We start from the raw sequence: 17975 nt of genomic DNA on the forward strand, positions 1-17975 counted from the left end.
AGTGGGTTTCCTCTCTCTATATCTGGCTGTTAGATGTCCAAATGCTATTTTAGACATACAGGTTTGAGTCAAATACCGCTGCTATCAGAGACTATTCTTGTTCTATACTCAAGGTCTTTTTGCCATTTTCTCCCCATTTTCCAGGTGGTTCCCATAAATTTTGTTACGAAAGTACCACAAATCTGAACAACTTGCCAACTATGGGGCAGTTCAAATATTACGTAATGCTATTTTGGTCAAAATTAGACCCCCTCCCTCACCCCTGTAATGCTCCATAATGTTAGACCATACACCCCCCAAAATATCACTTAACGGTTGGAGAACACTCCCTCCCATTCACAAACAAGTTATGCTATGGGTGTAATATAATTTTAACGTACTGTTTGCAATTTGGGAAAGCGCAGATATGCATTTCAACTCGATTTATAACCATTATTGTATGTTATGTTATATCCAGCTATGTTAAACATCATCACCAGAGTATTTATGAAAAAAAACACCCAACAAAATATTTTAGTAATAAAAAAAAAGTGTCACGTAACACTGTTTAGTACACCCACCCACCCCTTGTAATGCTACATAATGTTTAGACATACACCCACCACACCCTCGAGCATTACATATTTTAATGGTCCCTACAGAGATGAAAGATCGACCAAGAAGAAGGTCCCCAACATTCATGTATCTCGCACTCTCTGGTGTTGGGGCGGGACATACATAGCATTCACTTGATGCATGGTCGGTCTAGGATCGATCCCCATTGGTGGCCCAACTGGGCTATTTCTCATTCCTGCCAGTGCTCTACAACTGGTTTAACAAAGGCCTTGGTATGTACTATCCTGTCTGTGGGATGGTGCATATAAAAGATCCCTTGCTGCTAATCGAAAAGATTAGTCCATGAAGTGGCAACAGCGGGTTTCCTTTCTCAATATCTGTGTGGTCCTTAACCATATGTCTGACGCCATATAACCGTAAATAAAATGTGTTGAGTGCATCATTAAATAAAACATTTCATCCTTCTTTGGTGTCTGATTTTAACCTGCAGGACTTGCACTGGAAAGAATTAAGTTTTAGCCAATTTTTTAACATGACAGAAAAAAGGCCAATTTATACAAAAAAAAATAGTAGCGAACTACTAAATGTTGTAATCAAAATTGGCAATCGGCTAATTTGGCAATGAGCAGGGTGAACCCCAAACCTGAGAGCATCTTCATGGACATTTATCCTGGGAATACCTGCAGTTTATACATGTATATCTCTACTCACCAACATACCACATGAACCTGAGAGCATTCCCATAGACTATTTATCCTGGGAATACCTGCAGTTTATACCCACCAGCATACCATAAGAATGAACCATAATGTGAATGTGCATTAAATAATCTTTAGATGTTTCTTGCATCATGATTTCATCTTAATCGAGTAATACTTGTACAAACCGTTGATCAACAAAAGGTAAAAATTTTAAGCAAGAACAATATTAAAAATTTATCATTAATGATACAGTAGCCTGGTATTGGTATACAAAATACATGTTCGAAAATTCAGGTGGGCAAGCCACAGATGGTAACAAATTATAAATCTATTCACATACTGTAAATAACAATTGACTGAGACATTGTCTATTTACATCAGAACAAGTCACAAAACATTATGTACAAAACTTGCTGCCTAAAGGACAAAAATAAAATCGGCACGAATTCTTCCAATGTCAGAAGAAACACTTCAAATCAGAGTAGTTTTTTTCTTTGGTGCATTTTACTTGTTTACCCTTTTCTGTCAGTCTTCTAGTTTGTAAATATCCTTCCTTTGTTTTTTCTTGTGCTTTTTTTAAAAACTATAACCTCATATTTTTTTTACAGCCTGTCTTATAAATGCAAATCTGCTTTTTGAACAGAAAAAAAGTTAACCCATCTACACATAATAAAAAAACTTCAACAAGGTTGCTTCGGCCATGATGAAAATAAAATATTTTGTATATCATCTTTTAACCAAGTGTAAGTATTAATTCAAGAGCTGACCACCAAAGGATGTTATTTTTTACTGTAGTTTTTAAGAGGACATACATGTGATAGGAGTGATACAATTTGATGAATAACTTCTGTATCGTTCAGATTTTTAAAAATGTGAACACTGGTTTTTCTCAAAATCTTGTTTTTGGACAGCCATTTCTAGTTGTGAGTCCTTGAAATAATCATTTGGAATATTCTGTCATGTTATGTTCTAGATATGTATTTGTTTCCAATTCACACACCAAAGTGGCTGAAGAAAAAATTCTGCTGTGCTATGTCGGAACCGTCATTCATATTTGTCACTGAGGAGTGATTCCTTTCTTGCTGATTAGATGTTAAAAGCAAACTTTCTGTGTAAATTAAATTTAATGGACTTATTACGGAATGCAGCAAGGGTAGGGTACAGGGCCCAATTTCACAAAACATTGTAAGCGAAGTTTTGCAATTCTTATTACTACTAACAGTACAACTACCGTAATGTAGTTTGAAGTACAAACATTTAATTTTCTTTGGTCTTTAAAATGCTCCATCTTCCATAATGATGTAAGTTTCTGCGTGAAATAGATGCCAAACAGATGTAAACGTATGACCTGAATAACTGCTAGTCGCACACGTAAACTTACGATGTTTTGTGAAATAGGCCCCTGGCTTGCACAGTAAAAATACATGAACACAACTGTAGTAGGTTTTTCTTTTTTCTTCTGGTGATGACATCATGATGTAGCAGTTTTTGCTATTGAATATATGTGTATCATAAACTGTAGTTCTCCTAATACGTCACTATTGAAATAACTTTTACTGGTGATCTCATCACAAAATGTAGTTTTTGCTAATGATTACATCATGAATTGTTGTAGTTTTTGCTGGCAGTTACATAAAAAAATCACAGTAGTAGAACATAAGATTTTGAGAATGTTACAAAATAAACTTAAAGACTGTCCCCCAACAATCAGCTGCCTAATGATAGTTAATATATTTGCATTCATTGATTCATCAATGTTCACGAACACATCTTGAAGTAGACAATTTGATATGGTTGTGAAATGGAGGTTAAGGTAATTTTTATGAATTAATGAAGAACATGTAATCTAACAGTGTTATGATGATGATTAAATGAAAATGACAGATTAACTGCAATAAATAATCTACTACATGTATTTCTGGGAATGACAATCAATATGAAAATAGTCCATGTTAGTGACATCAGATGTCCAAATAATGGGTTATTAAAGAATCACAGTCAACGAAATGGGTCACCAACTTCCTGGGCAACAGAAATCTCACAACACAAATCTCACAGATACTGTGTCAAAGATATTGTTTTAACAGTGTATTTTTTTTTCAACCTGCTGACACAGCGGTCTAGGGTGCAAAATTGCACTCAACATTTGTCTTAAGACATAACGATCATGACAGGCCTTTGCCATCTTGGCTAATCTATTATCAGGATGTTTTGTCTTGTTCTCAGATTTGCCTGGAACAAATCACTGTCTACTTTGTAGTGAATCCTAACGATCCCAAGAACAAGCCTTGACCATCCTTGGCATAATCTAACACATTATCAGGATTTTTTGTCTTGTTCTCAGATTTGCCTGGAACGAGTCACTGTCCACTTCGTAGTGAATCCTCCACCGAGTCACAAAAACAAGCCATGATGCCTTTGCCATCTTTGTTAACGCTCCCAAGCACAAGCCACGAGAGGCCTTTGCCATCTTGGTTAACATCTTAATCAGGGGTGTTGTCTTGACTCTCAGATTCAAGCTAGTATAGGAGTCCCTCTCCAATTTGTACTGAATCCCTGGTCTCTGCATCTCTGGTCTATACTGAATCTCTGGATTTTTAGAGTCGCCCTATTCTTTGAGTGTCTGATCAACTGAGAAGAATGTGCTGATATGGAACTAACAGACCACATAGAGCTTATATTATAAGTGGAGTGTGACATGGCAGCCAGCCTAAGGTCAGACAATGTTAACTTTCTGTAGTCTTTCCACCAGGAGATTTACTGTGGAGCTGCTGTTTTTCAACATCGTCACCGCAGAGTTGTGATCTATATTTGTAAAATCTGCACCATTCACCTGTAAAACACCAAAACAATATCCAAAATGAGAGTAAACAGCAAGCCAACACTACAGTTAATCAACCACTCTCTTCAGAAACCCAATTATTTTGGGAGATGATTGTCTAAGTAGACCTACTTCTAACTGACCCACCCCAATGGAGTGGATAGCTTTTTCTGTTTAATAAAAGTGTTTTGCATTTGTCAAAGAAAGAAAGAACTGTTTTATTTAACAACGCACTCAACACATTTTATTTACGGTTACATGGCATCAGACATATGTTTAAGTACCACACAGAATTTGAGAGGAAACCCGCTGTCGCCACTACATGGGCTACTCTTTCCGATTAACAGCAAGGGATCTTTTATTTGCGCTTCCCACAGGCAGGATAGCACAAACCATGGCCTTTGTTGAACCAGTTATGGATCACTGGTCGGTGCAAGTGGTTTACACCTACCCATTGAGCCTTGCGGAGCACTCACTCAGGGTTTGGAGTCGGTATCTGGATTAAAAATCCCATGCCTCGACTGGGATCCGAACCCAGTACCTACCAGCCTGTAGACTGATGGCCTACCATGATGCCACCGAGACCAGTGCCTTTGTCAAAACAAAACTGTACCTCAAAAGTGGCAGACTAATTTAAATAGGTTTACCATGGACATTAAAACGTCAATTTAATTATTACATTATAAAAACCTGGGAATAATGTCTAAATTTCTCATACAAACAACCCACCCCTTGGGTCCAGGCTGACTATGATCCTATAAGCAGTGAACCATCATTTGTTTTTATTTAAAAAATATTATCAAGTGGCTATTTACTGCTGAAATTAGGCTAAATTCGAATAATTCTAAAATAATCAAGCAGTTAATGGATTCATTATTTTCTATTTAACATTTGACCAGCGTGTAATGTTGCAGGATGTAAATGTACCATTAGCCACAAGGCCCACATTACTGAACAAACTCTGTCTGAGTGTCTGTCTGTCTGTCTGTCTGTCTGTAACTCAGTTAATGTTATGATTTTATTTAACTTTGACCAGCATGGAATGTTACAGGATTTGTGATGCACAAGGACCATTGGGTTGTCTGTCTGTCTGTCTGTCGTCACAAAGTTATGATCTGCATGAAATGCAGGACATTGGGTTGGATCTTCGTCACAAAGATACCCTGCAGTAAAACAGTCACACAGTTACCTTCCCAAAGATATTAAATTGTGACGAATTTAAACACCAAAAGACCAGTCTTCTACAGTTTGTTTTTAAGTTGTCCAATTATATAATCAGCTAATCACAAAACCAAAATAGAAAGACAACTTGGAGACCTTATATCCCTTGATTTTTACTTTGGAATATATAGTCAAACGTCGTTATCTCGATGTTGATGGGACCGGATCAACATGCTCGAGATATTGGTAGCTTGAGATAAACATAACAGTTTCCTGATGAAAATTATCCCAAACAAAAATGTATGTTCTTTTTTTTTTTTTTCCCTTTTAATGCTAGATTCAACAGTCCCTCAGAAAGGCCGGGATCTTCAACAAGTGGTTCATCTACTGGCATATTTTACTGTTTAATAATGCTAAATTTTGCACTGGTTTTTAAATGTGGAACATTTTCTGTTATGTGTATCGATTCATTTATAATTAAGTGGCGGATTTTAGGGAAGAAGGAAGAATGAAATGACATAAAATTAATACTTGAAACATAAGTAAAAAAGGAGTAATTTTACATGTAATTTTTTATAAATGTCGAGAAAACCCCCAGGATAGTGCACCTAGGGACACCAAAATATGCTCGAGATAAGCTTTGTAATCGAGATTAGCATGCTCGAGATAACAGTGTTTAATTTTGTAACACTGCTTAGGAAAATTGACGAGACCGGCACTGAACCTCGAGATGTTAGGTACTCAACTTTACAGAGGTCGAGATAACGAGGTTTGACTGTACATGTACAAGCTGCTAAAAATATTATTCCCAAATAAATCAATTTAAAAAATGAAAACAGCAAAGTCAAGATAAAAATGTATTTCTACTTGAACTTCCTTTAGAATTCCAATAAGTTTATTTGATGGAAATTTTAATTAAATTTTTTTGTTGTAAAATAAGATATTATATTATGCACTGAATATAAGCCTTAAATCAGTATGCAGTCTTACAACTTACCACATCACCTTTACGGTATGGATTGCCATAGGAACCACAACCACCACCAATACTAAAACCAAGACCTGGATTCTTTTTAATGCAGATTCGAATCTAAAAATAATAAAGATGTTGTAACCATTATTATATAATATATATACAAAGAGAGAGGATTCGTCACAAGTGTTTTTTAATATGGAAAATATCAACTGAGTTTATGTTAATTGGTATTTGTCGAGGCTCTGCCGAGATAAAAACAGTACTATTAACTAGATGAGGTCGACATTTTACGTATTAAAAACATGAGTAGCGAATTCTATTTATCCTATAACACTTCTAAAATAACATTTTTATTTGATATTTAGTAAATGACAGTACTAAAGTCGCCTCCATCAATAATATGATGTCATCATGATTAGCAAAAATTACTTTGACGTCACACACTTTAACTAAATCTTATGAAAACGTTATGCTCAGGTATACAAGTCTTGATGGCTTTTAAACAAATGACCCATCCACAGCAACACATTATTACCTAGAGACCTTGAAAATTTACATATACCTTGAAATGTGCATATACCTTGAAATTTGCATACCATTATTAACCGGGTTAATACACTGAATTACCACATGGGTTTATGACATAGATATCATGGGTAAGTTATACGATAAATTCATATTGTAACATCAACAAAACTAGATCACTGTCATGAAAAACATCCCATCAATCCCTGTTTTCTTCACCAAAACTTGTTGGCTGCTATCAAACAAGCTTGATCAATCTCGTCACCTTCCTCACCTTAAAAATATCCTTGTTTAACTGTGTAATGTTTAATCTGAACAAGGCCTATCAATATCTCACTTCTATTTAAGTAGGAAAGGAAAGGAATATTTGTATAATGATACGCCAGCAAACTACAGCTATTAAGTATCCAATATATTATTGCATTTATTTTAGACATAGCTCTAAACTATGAAATTGACATTATAAGATCAGCAATAAATGTTTTTTTCAAGAAAACAAAATCCTAAAAAAAAAAATTTGGACAGTTACATCTGATTATTTGGATATGTATAATTTGTAAACAATAGGCATACATCAACAAACAGTAAATATTTTCTGAACAATGTTTATAAAGTTTACCAAATCTCTTGATTCTTGACAGTATGACGTTTCACTTTCTTCTTTGATGGGCGTTCCCTCCCTTGAAGAGCCAGACACCTGGATTTCGCGTGAAGACGAACTGTTACAGCGGGACATGGAGTAGGGATGAGTGGATGGTGACGATGACTGTCGGGAACTGCTGTGCTGATCTACAGATACAATATTCAATCAGGTTTAATATATAAAGAATATTTCATGTTTTTTTGTCAAATATGATTTATATATCATGGAGTGAAGTTTGCAATCATATCTCACGAGTTGTGCTTGAGAGATGAGATATAAATCATATTTGACAAAAAACATGAAATTTTCTATTTATTATATAACTTTTGGCAAATTAACTTTATTTTTAAAATGCCAGCAGCAAAATAGGTCCGGCTTTCTTACAGTGAAGATAACATTTTCTGCAGTGATGATAACACATTTTAGAGTGAAATTTTCACTCTAAAATGTGTTATCGTCACTGAGTGACTGATAACATTTTTATTTCACCGATATTTTAAGATATTTCATTAAATGTTATATAATAAATCCTTCTTTATATACATGTGTATTATATTTCATTTCATTTCATTTCAACTTTCATGCTTACATGTATATCCAATTAAGTTTCAAGCATTGTCCCTGGACAGACAGCCCAGATAGCTGAGGCATGTGTTTAGGACAGTGAGTTAGTTGTTAGTGGTTAGTGAGCTGCAACCCAGTACCTACCAGCCTTATTTCTGATGACATAACAACGACACTACCAAGGCCAGTCCTTGTATTATAATTCAACAGGGTTCAAATTTAACAGTTCTCTAGGCAGCAAATTGCCGAAATGCCCTAATCATATGCTCCAATACCCTGAAAATGAAACTGTTTCACAGCCAAATTGGCCATGCCTTACTGGTCATCATACTCGAACGTGACTCCTGAAAGTTGTTTTATTATGAAAACATGAAACTGTTCACTTATTTACTCTGAATGGTTGCTGTCAGTTGTGTTATATTAAGACACTTGTTGAAGTCTGCCTTGTTGCCCTGTCTTCTGGCTGTAATGTCCCCAAAAAACAGACCTATCAATCCTCCTGGATTCCGCTGGAGACTACCGGTATTTGATCAAGTCTCCCGCTGGAAAAACGTTTCTCCCGGGAAATCGTTATTTTCTAAGCTGTGTATTGACATTCAGTGTTTCCATATATAAAACTATCCAATTTAGTTTTAATAAAGCCTCTGATTTGTAAAATGTCTTCCCATTAGATCACACCATAATGCAAAGTTCTATGGCTGGAAGAAAATGGCAAAAAATCTCCATTGGTCGAGTCCAAATGGCTTTGCCCTTTCATTTGTCAAATTTGAGGTCTGTTTTCAATGTATATAAGCAAAACAAGCCATGTGCATCATGGTATTAAATAGAAATGATTTATCCATTGTGAAATAAAAAAATTGAAAATTTAAACCTGACGCAGAATTAAACTGCAATTCACAAGAAATGAATTAAAAAAGATCAATTTAGCATTAATTCTCAAAGAAGCAGATAGAGAAATTCAAATTTTAAATGTCTTGTGCCCTAATTTTTAACAAATGTTCTGTTTGACCAAGATAAATAGACTATAGCTATCTTAATGGAACAAAAATAGACAATCGTTGAGTAAGTTGAATAAAAAATTAAAGTTTAATGACACCACTAGAGCACATTGATTTATTAATCATCGGCTATTCGATGTCAAAAATATGGTCATTTTGACAGTTATAGAGACCTACTACATTTTTCCATTAGTAGCAAGGGATTTTTTATATGTACCATGCCACAGACAAGATAGCACATACCACAGCCTTTGATATACCAGTTGTGGTACACTGGCTGGAACGAGAAATAGCCCAATAGGCCCACCAATGGGGATTGATCCTAGACTGACAGCGCATCAGGTGAGCGCTTTACCACTGGGCTATGAGACAAGTGAGTTGAATAAGACTAATGCTCACCTGTTCTGTGCGAGTAGTTTCCGAGTTTCTCGTACAGGTGGTGACTGTGACCGTACCCGCTGTCAGTGGAGCTGGACACCTGGGAGGGGGGGTCACTCTTGAACATCTCCACATCCTCATACCGCGTCATAACTGGGTACGCCGACTCACCGGGGTCAACGTGCGAGTGAGGGTCATACCCGCCCGCCTGAGATTCGTAACCCGTCGACCGAGGTCTTTCACGCAGACGACTGTCTGAACTCTTTGACTGTGGAGTCCCGAAAGTCCTCAGATTTGATTGTTCTTCATGCATGCCGTGTTCCCTTAGCGAATCATACGTCCTGTTGGGATCATAGTTTGAACAGTTAGTCCGAGAAAAAGTCTGGCTTCTTCTCTCTTGATCGGAACTGTAACTGGAGTTATTAGCATCACCACATGCACCGGACTTGATAGACACATACACAGATGAGTCAGACTCATCTTCCTTAGTCCTTGAGTTTGACCTGTCCCTCTCATACCTACTACCCTGACTGGACGGGTTTCCAGGACATGAAGCACCATGATGTTTCTGTGGACTCCTGAACATGCTAGGATCAGCACTGTAGTTCTGTGCCTGTCTCCACCCTGGACAAGGACTCTGTTGAGACTGAGACTGAGATCTATTAAGAGTCCATGTCTCATAGTCTCGCACTGATTTGGAACCACTGCTGTTAGCTGGATCGCCGTTCACTAATTTCTCGCGTGGCGAATCGGAAAAGGTCCGTGGAGAGGTATTGACGTTGCGTGGGGAGTTTGCGTGGGAGTGGTCACCCGAGGAACATGAAGGTGTCCGTTCGGGCGTGTGTCTGTACGGAGGAGCGGGGATGTAAGGTGGAAGCTTCGTTTGTTGGGAACTTGCTTGACGTTCTCTTTCCTGAAGTGAGAAAGTAAAAACAATTTTATTAACAGTGACCTTGACATTAGAATGAGTGAGTAAGTGAGAGAGTGAGTGAGACAAAACGTGGAAGTTTTGTTTGTTGAGAAGTCATTTGATGATCTCTTTCCTGATGTGAGAGAGTAAAAAAATTCTATTAACAGTGGCCTTGACCTTTGAGTGAGTGATACTAAACTGAAAAGCAATTTTAAGACATCAATATGTTACATAACTTGGGCTGAAATGTATAGTAACAAAATAACAGACATAACATGTACACAGATATATTAAAGATAAAAATTGGCAGATAAGACAAATGGACAGACAGACAAACAATCAGGCAAACAGACATATCCACACACAAAGACTGAAATAGATAAGACAGAAAAAGACAAACACACAAGAGTTAAAGTTTGTTTTATTTAATAACACCACTAAAACACACTGATTTATTAATAATCAGCTATTAAATATAAAACATTTGGTAATTTTGACACAAAGTCTTAGAGGAAACCTGCAACATGTATCTGTTACCAGCAAAGGAGCTCTTATCTGCATTTTTCCACAGGACAGCACATACCACGACCTTTGATATACCAGTCATGAAGCATTAATTGAGATGGAAATATAGACGGAGAGACAAACAGATTAGATAAATATACAGAACTTCACATAAGTTATTTTTGCTTCCTATTTATTGCACGAGTTAATTTTGCACAAGAATATATACCATGAGACCGCATAGCAGTCGAGTGGTATATTCTTTCGCAAAATAAATGAGTGAAATAAATAGGAAGTGAAATCAACAGAGGTGAAGTTCTGTATTTACAACATACCTTCATAAATGTTTTACAAAAACAGTTTTTAATTTAATGTCATAGCAACACTTTGTTAAATCTATGATCAAAACTCCTTTCATGGATTTACTTAACGTTAAGAATCATACTCTGTGGCAGCCTTGTGTAATGTTTCAAATATCAGGTGACATAATTTGTAAATCATACATGACGTTAGTAAATAAAAGGTGCTAACTGCAGTAAAAATAAAAAGAGAATTCCCCATTTAAAAGTTCTGGTCCATATCGCACATATGTGCGATACAAAATAAATTAATCACACGGTTTCAAAATGTCTTTATCACTATAGTAAGCTTGAATAGGTATGTAATAAAACCTAAGGTTCAACACATCTGCAAATTGGGTGGTAATAAATTTCCAGTCAAATCACACATTTCTTACCATCTGTTTGGCTTCTGCCTGTTTGTGCATCCTCTCCTCCAGCACGGTGTACAGATCATGGCGGAATTCACGCTGGTAATCCAGGTCGTCCGTCGCAGACGAAACAGACTGCCTGTCCTGAGGAAGGAAGCTCTGGGACGGTGGGAAGCTCTGGGGCGGTTCCAGGGTCACGGGGGTGCTCTGGTCGATGAACCTACCCCTGTGGAAGAGACTAGGTGAGGGGCTGTCTAACGGCATCAGCAGCGGCGTTGTTGTTGTGGTTGTCTTAGCACTGTTTTTATCGTCACCCTGGTTACACAGATCACCATTGTTCATGAGGATTCTTCTTGAATGTGGCACTGCCGCACTGTCCGAGACTGTCTTTTGTATCTCATTATGAAGATCGTATGGCAAACTGTTGGACGCTATTTGTTGCGCAAGGGAGGGAATGCGATAAGCTGCTGCCCGGGTTTTCCCAGAGTACGTCTCCAGATCACTGGAATATCCACCTTCTCTAATTCTAGTGTGGCCAGAGTTGGAAGGATGGGAGAGGGTGTTCACATGGTTTCTCTGATCGTTGAGAAATCTCTGATGAAATTTCACCACCTCTGGATCACTGCGGTAGCCGGTATCAGAATCGTAGTCCCTCAGTCTGCGCAAATGCCTCCCGCGGGAGTGTTGACCGTAATGAGGCAAGTGTGCATAGTCGGAATCGGTGATGTAGGTAATCTTGGAAGCCCTGCACACCTCAGTCTGATCAGACTGTGAGGTCGATTGATTAGAGATGTTCGGAGTGGATCCGTGACTTGCTCGGTTACTCTCCCGGATTGAAAAACCACCATCATCTTCATCCTTTTGAGATGCTGATAAAAGAACACAGAAAACATTGAAACTTAGTAATTAGTATTTATGAATATTTTTTTAATGCTAACAACATATTGATAGTTCACAAGGAGATAAATATGTCATTATATAATAATAAGCATACAAGACAGGGGGTGAGGGGGCAGTTGCCCCCCTAGTGCTGGAATAAAACATAAATTATACAGATATTCAGACCTTTTTACAATGTATTTCCATCATTCTACCCACAAAATTAGTTGTAATTCATGTAAAAATGCATAGTAATTCATCTGCAACCTTATATAGCTGTTTGGTAGTAATGTTATTATCCAGATTTGGGCATTTTCGTTTAATTCTGGCAAAAATCAGCCTGTCCCCCTACAAAAATGAGAACCCATACACCTATGTTAATATTATTAATAATAACTAACTTATAACTTATTCAGAACAACAGTAATTTTTACAGTAGGGTGCACTGTTTATTAATGTAACAGCTACAGAATATTTATGTATTGTACTGGTAATGAAATATATTTTCATCCAGTATTTCCACGTATAACTCTTTTATAATCTTATGAAGTGCACAGTTTAGACAATTTTAATAAAGTTAATAATTTAGGTTGGTTGGTATGTTTATCTGGCAAGACAGATTTGTTGTCAATAATCCATAATTAAGAATTCCATCATAGTTTGTGCTGATTTTTAATGCTATAGGTATAACATAGTTAAATATTTCTATTACAAAAGTTAATAAGAAAGTTCTTTAGCAGAATCACATACATAACTTTGACAGCATTGGACCTCATTCTTTATCAGACATTATCAGATATTGTAAAATAAATGCTACATTATGTTGGCACCAACTCAACACAAAGTTTGTTTAACAACACCACTAGAGCACACTGATTTATTAGTCATCGGCTGCTATTGGATGTCAAACATTTGGTAATATTGAGTCTTAGAAAGGAAACCGCTACGTTTTTCCATTAGAAGCAAGGGATCTTTTATATGCACCATCCCACAGACAGGATAGCACATACCATGGCCTTTGATATACCATGGCTGGAATAAGAAATAGCCCAATGGGCCTAACTCTACAATGGATAATGCTGTGGAGATTGCTGAAGTGTGTTTAATTCTCCGCTGCACTTGTTTTGCTGTGGACTATATTCAATTTTGTTTTTCAATGCATGTTTTTTTTGCCATGGACATTTTCAGTGGTTGCTAACTTAAATACAAAAATGTCAGAATCAATCTATGATACAAAGATGCCTAGTTGGAGTGTCATAGGAATCCAGGCCTTCAAAAATAGGAATCCCACCTCCCAAAATATGAATGTTATTAGTGATGGCTCAGAAGCGTTTGCCTTCCAAAATACGATCCGACACCAAATATGCGAAATTACGATTTTTTTCTAAAAATCAGAATTTTGAATAAGACAATCGTAATAGCGTAATCTAAGCTTTAAATTTGTAATGATTCCACCAAATTCGTGATGCATGATATACGATATACCTTGTCGATGATTGTCCTTCTTTGATCTTGGAGACAGGAGTTTGGCTGTCTCATCATCGAATTCCTGGGAACGCCGATGCTGCTGCATACGAGCTTTGTCTTTTATCAGCTTCTCCTGAAACAAAACATTGTAACTGCAACACACACAGAATCTCTACCAGTCAAATATCTCTGTACGTCCATTACTCTGGCCAGCATGATCACCAAATATCAAACCCATTAAATATTTTATCCAATCTTTCTTTATACATGTGTATTAAGGTAAAAACATTATTAAAATTATTCTAATGGATGTCATTAAATTGTGTACAGAAAGAAAGAAATATTTTATTTAACGACGCACTCAACACATTTTATTTACGGTTATATGGAGTCAGACATGGTTAAGGCCCACACAGATATTGAGAGAGGAAACTCACTGTCGTCACTTCATGGGCTATTCTTTTCAATTAGCAGCATGGGATCTTTTATATGCACCATCCCAGGACAGGGTAGTACATACCACAGCCTTTGATATACTAGTTGTGGTGTACTAGCTAGAACGAGACGGGAATCTATCCCACACTGACCGTGCATCGAGCGAGCGAGCGCTAAATTATGTACAGATACTTTGCTCAAAGAATGTTTGTCCATGAGATGGATTTAAAATATTCCTGTATGTTAGTACCAACCCTTCAAACAACATCAAATACACACTGTTTAAACCACACACAAGCTAGTTTAACCCAGTTATTTGAAACTTGGTAATATTAACATATTCCGATTCAAATAAAAGCACAAGTTAGCATAAGAAAAGATACTGAGACAATATAAAATCTTTCAATTTGTCTAAATGTCTAATCCATCCATTTGAATAAAAGAATCAATGAATAAATGAATGCTTAATGATGCCCTAGCACTGACAAAACATACTGGCTATTAAGAATGAAACAGCTGTAAATTATGGAAATAAATGTAAAACGAAATAAAGGTTTACATAGTTAACAAAAAGTTGTGGTCAAACATAAAATTGTGCACAACTGACGCAAATAAAAATATGACAGGTAAATCCATTCATTTATATTCTTTCTACAAGTTACATACATCTTCTGTCCCACTGTGCATAATCAAGTAGTACATGCATATCATACGAGGAACTATTTAACAGATTTGACCAAAGAGGATGAACAAGGGAGAGAACTACCTTATCAAACCGAAACAGCTTGTGGGTTTCCTGCAGAGATGGTGATGATTTCATAATATGGGCTTCTCTCATTCTCACATCGGGTGAGCTGTCACCATGACGATAACCCTGGCAGACAGATATATCACTTTAAATACACTACCATACCTTATTTTGTATTACTGTAACAATTTCAAAACTAATAAGAAAAATGTCTTAAATTTTTTTAAAGTTAATGTAACCTGACAATGTTTTTTCACTTCATAAAAACTAAAAAAATCCATTCCTGTTGCTATTATATCACAGAAATTTGTTTGATCAATTACAATAAACAGTGGCATCTAATTAACATTATGTAATTGCCTTACAATTTGAATAATATATGTTACTGTGAATGATTTAAAAACAGCATCAACCAAAATACTAATACAGTAAAACCTGTCTAAACTGGACCCTGAACAAAGAGGAATCCTGTTAAAACTGGCCAAATTTCATGATACTTAATTTTCTAAACTATTAAAATGTGACTGTCTAAAAACCGGATCCTGATTAAATCAGATAAATATTAAGTCCCTGGCATGATCCGTTTAGACACGTTTCTCTGTATTAATAAACAAAAACCAAAAATAACCACAAAAAAGAAGAAAAAACCCACCCATGCAAAATAACTTACACACAAAGCAATGTTATTCTGGTGCAAAAACAAACAAACAAACATATACTGCAACGTTATTTCAAATACAAACCATTAGTAGCTTCTAAAGTGTATTAAATGTTAAGGAAGTTGAAACCAATGTCAGAAAAACAACGGACAGCATGCAATACCAGGCAGAACTAAAATACTTTAATTAAAATACTCACTAAATTTGTAACAGATAATAACATACACTACACATCCAGTGACAACAAAACCAGACTTGTCCACATTTCAGCTAATTCCTTAAAAGCCATCTACAATTTCAACTACAAAATACATCAAGCTACTATTTTCTAAAACAGAATGTCAAGTAAACTAAGGATCTGCTCCACTTGTACCTGGCTTCACGTTTGATAACAAAAAAAGACAACATAAATGTGCTCTTTTTTTCTTTCTTTCATCTTCCATTACCTCAGACTCATAACCAAAATTCTCTTCTCCCTGATCGCATGGTAAGTGTTCGTCGGTTTGCCTGAGTGCCAAATTGCGCACATGTCTGGCTTTCTGCCGCATCTCTTTAGGATAAGGTGTGGGACACCTCACCAACTGTCCCTGTTGTGGTACACAATGTGAAGAAAACAGATATGGTCAAATAGATAAAATAATTTCTGGTGTCGATTTTAGGAATAAGATAGGTATAAAAAAACACGAGATTTTGTTTTGTTTTACAGTACCTGTAAGCATATTGATTTATTAATCATCGGCTACTGGATATTAAAAATGTGGTAATTGTGATATGTAGTCTTAGAGGAAACCTGCTACATTTTTCCACTGGTAGCAAGGGATTTTCTATATGTACTTTCCCACAGACAAGGCAGCACATACAACGTCCTTTAATATACCAGCTGGACACTGGTTGGGACTGGGAAAAACCCTATCAGAGAATGAGTCCACTCAGAGGGTCTATTCTATGATTCAAGCACCGTAGGCGAGTCCTTTACTGACTAAGCTAGATCTAGCCCAATCTAACGACTGTCATGTTCTATATAGAGGATAATAAATGAGTTACCAGTTATTATCAAATTTATGTCCCTCATGAAATAATTTTTACTTGTCACGAGCTTTAGTGAGTGACAAGTGAAAATTATTTCACGAGGGACATAAATTTGATAATAACTGGTACAGTTTGTTATTCTATTTATTACCCCAGCTATATATATATATGTTTTTGTTTTTTTAAGCCTTTATTTTCGATATAGCCTACATTGGCTTACACGTCCATGTATATAGAAACAACGTAAACTACTTTACTGTTCTGAGTATTGCTTTAACTTTGTATTTTATTTACGGTTCACAGATAATTTTCTATATATTCTGTAAAAAAAATCTATAATGAATTGCATTAAACTACCATTTTATTACAAGTTTAACACTGAAACCAGAAAGACGTAAACGCAAACGCTTTAAACTATGTGACGTCATTGTGCGTGTTTTGCCAAATCGTGATGACATCATATTTAGTACAGACAAGGTGATTGATTTGTTGGCGTCAAATCGTCCAATAGTAGTGTACATTAAACCAATGCATGAAATTATGATTTTTATTTTCCCCGTCAAGAGTGCCTGCTGGGATAATAATAGTTGTTAAGATATATTTGATCTAGACCTCCAACTCAAGATGTCCCATCATTCAGTACTTCTCTAGTTTACAAAAAGGAAAGGAAAGGAATGTTTTTACAAAAGTTCTGTACCTTTTATACTATGACTATTAGGTGTCACTGTCTAACATTGGTTATTTTCAAGAAGTTGTCTAAGAGTTGGTTTTCTTAAACCTGGGGTAGCTATATTATAGGTCAGCCATGATGTTGACTGGTTTTTATTTAGTCACCATGTGTTTAGTGTTTTATAGGAAGTCAGGGATTAAATGTGAAGTCTAAGTATAGCTAATGTGTCTTTATAGAAATCATGACATTAGCTTATCATGTTAGGGTCAAGTGCAACATTTATCATAGGAGTCAAAGAGTTAGTTTGTACGGTCAAATGGAACAAAGAATGTTTTGTACCAAATGTAATGAAGACATTTTTAGATATTCTGTTTCAATTAGTGTTTAAAAACAAATAAACAAGTGCAACATGCAGTTAACATTTGTGTAACAAGTGTGTTTGTATTTACAGACTGACAAACAAACCCGCTACTGTAGTGTGTGTACAGGCTAAATCATGGGCTTTAAGTGTGACAGGTACCAAGTTCAAATTCCTCTAATATACCAGTATACAGTTGAGAGACACACTGATTGGGATGAGGGAGAAAAACTCCTATGATCAATCAAACCTCAGGCAAGTGCTCTACCACTGAGCTACATCCTG

The 17975-nt window shown here is 36.3% G+C and overlaps 1 protein-coding gene across 1 annotated transcript in view; it reads right to left on the minus strand.

Annotated features, from left to right (window-relative positions):
- Positions 1-5177: 5177 nt before the first annotated feature.
- LOC121374739 (erbin-like) overlaps positions 5178-17975 on the minus strand; it is a 90438-nt gene continuing 77640 nt past the window's right edge. The window contains exons 14-21 of the mRNA XM_041501848.1: positions 16080-16220; positions 14993-15100; positions 13810-13924; positions 11473-12314; positions 9344-10235; positions 7359-7528; positions 6236-6328; positions 5178-5240 (exon numbers count right to left, since the gene is read on the minus strand). Of these exons, the coding sequence (XP_041357782.1) occupies positions 5178-5240; positions 6236-6328; positions 7359-7528; positions 9344-10235; positions 11473-12314; positions 13810-13924; positions 14993-15100; positions 16080-16220 (2424 nt within the window). The remainder of the gene's footprint in view (positions 5241-6235; positions 6329-7358; positions 7529-9343; positions 10236-11472; positions 12315-13809; positions 13925-14992; positions 15101-16079; positions 16221-17975) is intronic.

The sequence above is a fragment of the Gigantopelta aegis genome, chromosome 6, assembly GCF_016097555.1.
Source record: "Gigantopelta aegis isolate Gae_Host chromosome 6, Gae_host_genome, whole genome shotgun sequence".
NCBI classification, from domain to species: Eukaryota; Metazoa; Mollusca; class Gastropoda; order Neomphalida; family Peltospiridae; genus Gigantopelta; species Gigantopelta aegis.